The sequence below is a fragment of the Balaenoptera musculus genome, chromosome 11 (assembly GCF_009873245.2).
Source record: "Balaenoptera musculus isolate JJ_BM4_2016_0621 chromosome 11, mBalMus1.pri.v3, whole genome shotgun sequence".
NCBI lineage: Eukaryota > Metazoa > Chordata > Mammalia > Artiodactyla > Balaenopteridae > Balaenoptera > Balaenoptera musculus.
The window spans coordinates 95,590,431-95,601,127 of NC_045795.1; the positions used below are offsets into that span (position 1 = coordinate 95,590,431).

The following is a 10,697-nucleotide window of genomic DNA, read 5'->3' on the forward strand; positions in this document are numbered from 1 at the left end:
TTCCCTGTAATTCATTTCTAATCTCATAGTGTTGTGGTCAGAAAAGATGCTTGATATGATTTCAATTTTCTTAAATTTACTGAGGCTTGATTTCTGACCCAAGATGTGATCTATCCTGGAGAATGTTCAGTGCACACTTGAGAAGAAAGTGTAATCTGCTGTTTTTGGATGGAATGTCCTATAAATATCAATTAAATCTATCTGGTCTACTGTGTCATTTAAAGCTTGTGTTTCCTTATTAATTTTCTGTTTGGATGATCTGTCCACTGGTGTAAGTGAGGTGTTAAAGTCCCCCACTATTATTGTGTTACTGTCGATTTCCTCTTTTATAGCTGTTAGCAGTTGCCTTATGTATTGAGGTGCTCCTATGTTGGGTGCATATATATTTATCATTGTTATATCTTCTTCTTGGATTGATCCCTTGATCATTATGTAGTGTCCTTCCTTGTCTCTTGTAACATTCTTTATTTTAAAGTCTATTTTCTCTGATATAAGGATTGCTACTTCAGCTTTCTTTTGATTTCCATTTGCATGGAATATCTTTTTCCATCCCCTCACTTTCAGTCTGTATGTGTCCCTAGGTCTGAAGTGGGTCTTTTGTAGACAGCATATGTATGGGTCTTGTTTTTGTATCCATTCAGCAAGCCTGTGTCTTTTGGTTGGAGCATTTAATCCATTCACGTTTAAGGTAATTACTGATATGTATGTTCCTATGACCATTTTCTTAATTGTTTTGGGTTTGTTTTTGTAGGTCCTTTCCTTCTCTTGTGTTTCCCATTTAGAGAAGTTCCTTTAGCATTTGTTGTAGAGCTGGTTTGGTGGTGCTGAATTCTCTTAGCTTTTGCTTGTCTGGAAAGCTTTTGATTTCTTCATCGAATCTGAATGAGATCCTCACCGGGTAGAGTAATCTTGGTTGTAGGTTCTTCCCTTTCATCACTTTAAGTATATCATGCCACTCCCTTCTGGCTTGTAGAGTTTCTGATGAGAAATCAGCTGTTAACCTTATGGGAGTTCCCTTGTATGTTATTTGTCGTTTTTCCCTTGCTGCTTTCTATAATTTTTCTTTGTCCTTAGTTTTTACCAATTTGATTACTATGTGGCTCGGTGTGTTTCTTCTGGGTTTCTCCTGTATGGGACTCTCTGCACTTCCTGGACTTGGGTGGCTATTTCCTTTCCCATGTTAGGGAAGTTTTCAACTATAATCTCTTCAAATATTTTCTTGGGTCCTTTCTCTCTCTCTTCTCCTTCTGGGACCCCTATAATGCGAATGTTGTTGTGTTTAATGCTGTCCCAGAGGTCTCTTAGGCTGTCTTCATTTCTTTTCATTCTTTTTTCTTTATTCTGTTCCACAGCAGTGAATTCCACCATTCTGTCTTCCAGGTCACCTATCTGTTATTCTGCCTCAGTTATTCTGCTATTGATTCCTTCTAGTTATTGTATTGTTCATCTCTGTTTGTTTGTTCTTTAATTCTTCTAGATCTTTGTTAAACATTTCTTGCATCTTCTCAATCTCTGCCTCCATTCTTTTTCCGAGGTCCTGGATCATCTTCACTATCATTATTCTGAATTCTTTTTCTGGAAGGTTGCCTATCTCCACTTCATTTAGTTGTTTTTCTGGGGTTTTATCTTGTTCCTTCATCTGGTACATAGTCCTCTGCCTTTTCATCTTGTCTACCTTTCTGTGAATGTGGTTTTTGTTCCACAGGCTGCAGGATTGTAGTTCTTGCTTCTGCTGTCTGCCCTCTGGTGGATGAGGCTATCTAAGAGGATTGTGGAAGTTTCCTGTTTTCCTGCTCATGTTGGAGGGTCTCCTGCAGAGGCAGGGGGTGGCTGTGTCTCACCGTGAGGACAAGGACACTGGCAGCAGAAATTCTGGGAAGTACTCCTCGGCGTGAACCCTCCCAGAGTCCACCATTAGCCCCACCAAAGAGCCCAGGTAGGGAGATCATCATCTTTAAAAAAAACTTAGCTTAGCATCTGTTGATGTCCATCAACAGATGAATGGATAAAGAAGATGTGGTGTATACATATACAATGGAATAGTACTCAGCCATAAAAAAGAATGAAATTTTGCCATTTGCAACAACATGGGTAGACTTGGAGGGTATTATGCTAAGTGAAATAAGTCAGACAAAGACAAATACTGTATCATATCCTTATATGTGGAATCTAAAAAATATAACAAACTAGGTAATATACAAAAAGGAAGCAGACTCACAGATACAGAGAACAAACTAGTGGTTACCAGTAGGGAGAGGGATGTGGGGAGGGGCAATCCAGGGGTAGGGGATTAAGAGGTACAACCTATTAGGTATGAAATAAACTACAAGGATATACTGTACAACACAGGGAATAGAGCCAGTATTTTGTAATAACTGTAAATGGAAGGTCACATTTAAAAATTGTATAAAAAAATAAAAAATTTTTAATTTTTTAAAATAATAAAATTATGTGACCATAAAAAAAACTTAAAACTCTCTCAAGCCTTCCAGATGAAGAAATAAAAGACTAGTCCATATTCCCAGCCTATGGGATGCTGCACCCAGCCCCAGGATGGAGATGACTTACACACGGAACTCTGATCCAGGCTGTGATTTTATCACAGGTGAGGAAAACTCAACACTGCCAGACACAAATCTCCAATCTCATGCCCAGCAAAATATTCCCACTTCCCTCCTTTGTCCTCATCAGCCGCCCATTCAAGACATCAGCATTCCTGTCAGGCGTGACATCTCATGACTCAACAGCAACATTCCTCCCATTCTTTGGTGTAAAATTTTATTTAGACAGTGACGTGCATTTTGACATTTGATATTTTTTACTGAAATGTGAAACACAAAGGCAGCGAACTGCTGCTAGCTACTGAAGCCCAAGCGTTTACCACACATTCCATAATAGGACCTCACCAAGACATACGGACAGCCAGGGTCCTAATGGAACATTTTTACCTGCATTTTTAATATTTCTGCCAAAAAGTTTGATGGCTGAAGCCAGTGCATTTTCCACAAATCATTTTTCATTCAGCAACACTTCTGTTTTCCTGGGTAATCGGGGAAGGATACACCGAACACAGATGCCTGATTCGTGTTTGAACTGCAATGGATGTTCTCACCAAAAGGATGTGCAGGTTGTGTCCTGCTCAAGGATGCCCTGCTGAAGGGTGCATGGGGGCAGAAACCCCTCAGCTAGCTGTGGGAGCAGAGCTGCAGCAGGGTAAGAGGGCTACGTATTCTCATTCACACAAAGATGACTCTGGGCCGGCAGGGTCCTGATGGAAACCTTTCCAGAAACAACCTTGCAACTTCTCTCTGCTCTCCTGTTCAGACACCTAATATCCCTCTCCCATCCTATTCCCTCTTCCCAATTTACTCCTGTATCCTCTGCTCTGAGCTAGTCTTCGCTTTTCAGCTCATTACCCTACAGCCCAGGATTTTTCATGGCAGGCAGGTGTGTGGTGAGAGAGCAAGGGAAGAAAAATTCTCAGAGCTTTCCTTTGGTACCCCTAGCTCCCTTAATCTAAGCCCCAGTGGTCTCCTTGATCAAGCTGGTCCCCAGGCCCTGGGAGCCCCATGATTCAGAACTCCCACCCCCGCTCTGGTTGCCATGAGAGATCTCGGAGAGCCTAGAAAGCACTGGGCTCCCACAGGACAGTCCTCTATGGTCCATTAGCCTCTTAGAGGGAACTCCATCTTCCTCAAAAGAGTGTGTGTGAGAAAAGAGTAAAGGGCAAGTTGCAAAAAAAGTTAGTTACTCCCCTCTGCCTGATATTTTGCTTTTCATCAGGAGTGTAAAACACCAAGGGGACTGCCAAAGGGAATTTTGGGGGGTGATGTTCTGTACCTTGATTTTGATGATGGTGACAAGACTCCATGCATTTGTCAAAACACATAAAACTATGCATTAAAAGAGTGAATTTTACCGTATGTAAATTTTTAAATAAACATTTTTTAAATTGAAGCAGAGCTGATTTAAAATGTATTAGTTTCAGGTGTACAGCAAAGTAAATCAGCTATATTTATTTATTCATAAATATATATATATTTATAAATGTTTTTTCAGATTCTTGTCCATTATAGGTTATTACAAGATATTGAATATAGTTCCCTGTGCTATACAGTAGGTCCTTGTAGTTTATCTGTTTTATGTATAGTAGTGTGTATGTGTTAATACCAAGCTCCTAATTTATCTGTCCCCCTACCCCTTCCCCTTTGGTAACCATAAGTTTGTTTTCTATGTCTGTGAGTCTATTTCTGTTTTGTAAGTAAGTTCATTTCTGAGTTTTTAAGATTCTACGTGATATCACCTGAAAACATTTTTTTACTCTACAATAAAACCACTTAAGGAAACCTCGAATGAGCCTAGTGCTTGTACGAGGAGCAGGAGCGCAGCAGGAAACCCTGAGATCGCCTTCCTTCGGCTCCAGCGGAGAAGAGTTCTCACGGAGGATCGGGGAGGAGCCCAACCAGCATCCTGGCTGGCGAAGGAGAAAGGCAGTGATTGAAGTGACACTCAGATTCAACCCAAGGGTACTCCCCCTACCTGGCCAGGCCACCAAAAACGTCTACATCCTGAGATCCCCACCCTGTTCTTTTACTCCCCCAAACTCAGCTCCCCTGGGACATTTCCCCCAGACACGGGGAGCCACCATCCGAGACTGAGATCCAGGAGAACACTGGTTTCAGAGCAACACCGTGCAGGACGATGTGTTCCTAAAATCTGGAGTTGAAATTCACCTCATACATTTTCCACAGAAATGTTGATATATTTGGTCCAAATAAGCGTAACGATAGAAGAGTAGGCCCAAGCACGACTGATGGAACAGTTACTGTGGGCCAGACGTCACTTCATCTCTCCAACAACCCCACAAAGAAGACATTTTCATTTTGATTTTGCAGGTGAGGAAACTAAGGTTTAGAGCAGCTGAGATCCCAAAGCTAGCAAGTGACAGAGCTGGAATTTAACTCAAGTACACTGGCAATTATATAAGCCCAGTGCAGGTGAATTTCACACTGTACATTCCAAGGGCCTTATGTGTTGAGCGGGCGTCTGTGGCCTATGCTGAGCCACTAATCCAGGCCTCACAGTGGTTCTATGGGAAAAAGAATCCTGTTATCCAGCAGCCACCCTCCGAGGGCTATGGTACCTTCCCTGGGTTGGGAATGACCCCATAATCTGAACAAAATTACCAGATCAGCCTACACAGGTTTACTGATGCGCAAACGCTCAAAGGCTTATACCAATGATACATTATATTTGAGACCAGCTAGATGTAATTTAGTTTCTTCTCTGAAGATTCAGAAGGCACTTTAGAAGTCTGCAGGACCTCGGGACTCTCATTATAATGTATAACCCTCGCCGAACAGCGGGCTCTGAAGCATGAATTTGCAGAGACCCAACGAACGGCAGGGGCTGGCTAGCCTTCCATTCTACAGCTGAGGACAGGAGGCTTAGTGAGGTCAAGCCACTTAGCTTACAATGTCAGACAGCTCACGGTGGGGCTGAGTCCAACTCTATCTGACACCAAAACCCTGGTTCTTTCCATAAGCCCACCCTGCTTTGCAAAGGCAAAGCTAACAATGGCCTCTGTATGTAAACATGAGAAAACCCAATGAGCTAAGTTACATGAAGAGTTATTTTTAATAGCTAAATTCCATCAACATCACGGTCAAGAGGGGAAAAGAAATTAAGCTTTAATTTCATCTTCCAGGTCTTACAGGAAAAGACACAGACTCTTTGTCATGGGTATTCTTTCCCTCGGTCTCAGCACTGTTAAAGAAGAAGCCTTCTCCCTGGGGTTTCTATGTTCTGGAAACTTCATCAGAAAATCAGCAGTGCTGACATAAAAATGAAAATTACTTTCTTCTCCTCTTGACTGAAAAGGGAGATAAGTGGACAGCCTTGGAGATTAAACAGCAGCCTCCACAGAACACTGGCTGGTGGCAAACAGTGGGTGCTTGATACAGAGTAACGTGATTTGAATATTATAAGAGCTAACGCATCTCAGACTACTTAGGTACCAGGCACTGCCCTGAGTATTGCAGATGTAGCACTCATTTAGTTCCCATGGCAACCCTGGGGGGAGGACCCTCCATCCATTTAACAGCTGAGGAAACCAAGCCACAGAAAAACTGAATAAGTTGTTAAGGGTAATACAGTCTGTAAGCAGAGGTAATTTTAGCTGACAATTGAATTCATTTGAGAATGAGGGTTTGGAAGAAGGTTAAAGGGGATGAATGCTAATACTCATATTCCTCACCTTTTGGGATTCATGTATATATGTATATAAATCTGGGATACATTCCTGTGTATGTTATTATATAGTTTATATTATATATATTTTGACTTTATATGTTATAATATAATTACAAATATGAATATATTTGAATATATTCCAAGCTATAATAAAATACCATAAACAAAATATAATATAGTATTATATAAAATAATAGGAAACTTTTATTACCCATAGAAAACTTGGAATCTCTGCAGAAACATGGAACTCTACACCAGTCTCGCAAACACACGCCATCATCGCCTACCCAATATTCACAACAGATGTTACTAATAATCTCTGCTCTCTTCTTCACGGAAGCCAAAGAAGAACTCGGAATCCTTTTTAACACAGATCTTCAGGCAGCCACAGTCAACCAAGCAGAGCTACCTTGACAAATTCAAAATGATATGCCAGACTCTCTCTAGGCAGCTGAGACTGAGGACTGCAGCCAAGGGTGGTCCTGCAGAGCCATCAGTCCTCAAGGGTCACCCATGTGGTTTCTGGTCACCACACCAGCCATGGTGGTGGAGCAATGGGCCTTGTCAACAAGGATGGGACAGGAGAGCTGGATCCAGGGCGAAGGTGACCCCAGGGATGACGAGCCCTTGCTCTTCCCCACCGATTCTACGTGAAGACCCCGACCATCAAGATCCCCAGTGCAAAACACAGTTTAAAAACTTAGTGAAATTTACATTCTTAAATATCAGGCACTTTCGCTTGAGCAGCATGTGAAAATGAGCCAGCTTCGTCTCCAATTAGCTTAATTAGTTCAAGAGGTTCTTTATAAGGAGAGGCTATCAGGAAACTCAATATACAGAAACTCAGAAGAACACTCAGGACCTTTCCTTCAGGGATTTCCTCATTTCACACTGAAAGAAAAATAAATAGTGCAGCCGATACTTGAGACTGAAGCTGAAACAATGCAGAAAGAGGACCTCAGGTGTAGAAGGAGTTTTAAGTCCAATCAGACAGGATGCAAAGCTCACACTTTTCAGCCAAAATGAGGCAGTATCTGGCTCTTCTAGCCAAAACCAGAGAGCATTACTGTTCAGTTAATAACAGCTGTCTTTACTCAGGACTTACTTTGTCCTGGGTGTGTTACAACAATCCCACACAATCATTGTCACTGTTGTGCTTACTCTGCAGATGAGGAAACTGAGGCTTAGAGAGGTTCAGTAACATACTCAAGGGTCACAAAGCGGTTGTCTTGGATCTATTTCCCCAGAACAGACAAAGCTGACCGCAGAACTCAGGAGAAAGTGAGTTGTTATGAAGCATTTCCAGGAAAAACAAAAAACAAAAAACAAAAAACCAGGAACTATCTGAATGGGGACACGGGACCCAGAGGTAAAGGGATGAAACAAGAGGGGTCATCAGGCAAGTATCCATCCCATGGAGGGGACCATGGCTCAGTCCCAGTGGGGAGCTGTGGAGACAACTTGGGTCACACTTCACAACGGTCACCATGGTAGTGAAAGAAGCCGGGTGTTTGTGTTCGTCATTGGTTAGGGGCTGCCCTGGGGTATGTAGATTCCCAGGCACTTCCGGGCTTTCTGAAGGAAATGGCAAAGGGGGTCCAGCAGCCTGAGGGTCTCTTGTCTCTTTGCTGAGAGAACTCAAGTGCTGGCTGCTGGGGGCTACAGTGGGTGCTGCACTGTCCTGCCCAGACAACCCCCCCACTCCCCATCCCCCCTTTCAGGTTCAAAGGTCTCATTCCCCAGCTGCAATCCTGCCCAGGAATTGCCCTTGGCCAGGGAAGAATCCTTGCCCAAGGTGATGCACCCCTCCCAGGGAACCTCCTGCTCTCAATTCCTGCTTCAGAGTCTGTTTCCTATGAAAACAAACTTGGGTCAGGAGGGAAAGCGCCCTGGAAGCCAGTGTGGTCAAAACAGCAAAGGGCTCTGAAGGGATGACAGAGGGGATTCACTCCCAGCATTGGCCACCCTGGCTCAGGATCAAAGCAGCACCAATAACCCTGAAATGCTACAAGGCAAGACACGGCGTATTTTTTCACTTTGTGAAACCAAATTTAATCAAGCTCTACACTCACCCAACTGTTGACGTATGTTCAAGCTTAGTCACTTTTCGAGAACCTGTCCCTAGGACAGCATGAAACATCTGGGAAAGCATGAAAGAATGATGTTCTCTGACACACCTGGTCTCAGGCACGGACATTCCCAGGAGTGGGAACTGGAGGGAAGCGTTATCTGCAGAGGTGATGGCAGAGGTGATGGCGGTGGTGATGGTTCAGGGCGGAGAAGGACAGAAGGACAAGGGTTACAGGGGCCCACGATGAATAACTCTTCTTAAATTCTGCCCCTTCAATGTGCACCAGGGCCTGACCAAGCCAAGCTTTCTAACTGGTGCCCTGGTCCTATCTCTAACCTATCAAGGAAGAACAAGCCCTCCTGGGAAGAAACAGTAGCAAGTGGGACCCTTGGCTCGATTACTGCAACTTCTCCAGTCATCTTCTAATGATGCTTTGCCCTCTGACCCCTTTTACCCTCTCAGTCTCCCCAACCCCCCCACCCATCCCCTGCTGCTTCCCCAGCCACAGCCTCTGAAGCAACGGGGCAGGTCTCATCCCCACCCTGACTGCACCTCTATTCATTCAGCCCCAACAAGTCTGTCTCTTTCCTCGTGGCCAGAAATGCTCTGCCGTTTCTTCTCCATCTATTTAAATCCGTCCCACCTCTCTGGCTTCAAAGCAAGCTCTTCGAGATGCATCTAAGATGGTGACTGTGGAACTGGAAACCACCCCTACTCCTAATCCCACACCTACAGAAGAAGAGAAAACAGAATCTAATCAGGAGGTTGCTAACCCAGAACACTATATTAAACATCCTTTACAGAACAGATGGGCACCCTGGATTTTTAAAAATGGTAAAAGCAAAACTTGGCAAGCAAACCTTCGGCTGATCTCTAAGTTTGATACTGTTGAAGACTTTTGGGCTCTGTACAACCATATCCAGTTGTCTAGCAGTTTAATGCCTGGCTGGGACTACTCACTTTTTTTTTTTTTTAATTAATTAATTAATTTTTAAATTTTTGGCTGCGCTGGGTCCCCGTTGCTGTGCGCAGGCGCTCTCCAGCTGCAGCGAGGTGGGGACTGCCCCTCGCCGCGGTGCGCGGACCTCCCACTGCGGCGGCCCCTCCCGCTGCGGAGCACGGGCTCCAGGTGCACGGGCTTCAGCAATCGTAGCGCGCAGGCTCAGTAGTTGTGGCGCACGGGCCCAGCCGCTCCGCAGCATGTGGGATCCTCCCAGACCAGGGCCCGCACCCATGTCCCCCGCATTGGCAGGCAGACCCCCAACCACTGTGCCAGCAGGGAAGCCCACTACTCACCTTTTAAGGATGGTATTGAGCCTACGAGTGAAGATGAGAAAAACGAACGAGGAGGACGATGGCTAATTACATTGAACAAACAGCAGAGACCAAGTGACCTCGATCGCTTTCGGCTAGCGACACTGCTGTGCCTTACTGGAGAATGTTTTGATGACTACAGTGATGATGTATGTGGAGCTGTTGTTAATGTTAGAGCTAAAGGTGAAAAAATAGCAATGTGGACTACTGAATGTGAAAACAGAGAAGCTGTTACACATATAGGGAGGGTATACAAGGAAAGGTTAGGACTTCCTCCAAAGATAGTGACTGGTTATCAGTCCCATGCAGACACAGCTACTAAGAGCGGCTCCACCACTAAAAATAGGTTTGTTGTTTAAGAAGACACCTTCTGAGTATTCTCGTATGAGACTGCGTCAAGCAACTGAGATTTGGGAACTGAACCAAAGCCTCTTCAAAAGCAGAGTGGACTGCATTTAAATTTGATTTCCATCTAAATGTTGCTAAGATATAAGAGAAGTCTCATTCGCCTTTGTCTTGTACTTCTGTGTTCATATATATATATATATATTTTTTTTTTTAATTTTGGCTAGAGTGTCCACTCTCCCAATCAAAGAAGTATAGTACACATCGTCCCCAGAATCCATAAATGTGTTCCTGGCCCACTCTGTAATAGCTTAATAGAATTAACCATTACAAACACATCTGGCCCATCTACAATATTAAAGAAAAGAATCTGCATTTCTATACCTTACAAGAGAACGATTCTGTTTATGTTCCATTGTATGCAGGAGCTTATTTTGCTGGTTTGAAAGAGTATGATGCGTGCAGTTTTCTAACAATTTTCCTTGTTTCTTTTTACAGCATTGTCTGTGCTGTACTCTTGCTGATGGCTGCTAGAGTTTAATTTATTTGTTTCCCTACTTGATAACATTAGTGATTCTGATTTCAGTTTTTCATTTGTTTTGCTTTTGTTTTTTTCCTCATGTAATACTGGTGAAGGATCCAGGAATATGACACAAAGGTGGAATAAAGATTAATTTTGTGCATTCTTTGGTAGTTTTTTTGGTTTTTTTTGTTA

General features: G+C 43.5%; 1 protein-coding gene across 1 annotated transcript; it reads left to right on the forward strand.

Annotated features, from left to right (window-relative positions):
- Positions 1-9,006: 9,006 nt before the first annotated feature.
- Positions 9,007-10,313, forward strand: LOC118904013 (eukaryotic translation initiation factor 4E-like). The gene is made up of 2 exons (XM_036869640.1): positions 9,007-9,284; positions 9,621-10,313. Exons 1-2 carry the CDS (start codon positions 9,007-9,009, stop codon positions 9,994-9,996), a joined length of 654 nt encoding a protein of 217 aa, XP_036725535.1. The 3' UTR covers positions 9,997-10,313.
- Positions 10,314-10,697: the final 384 nt, after the last annotated feature.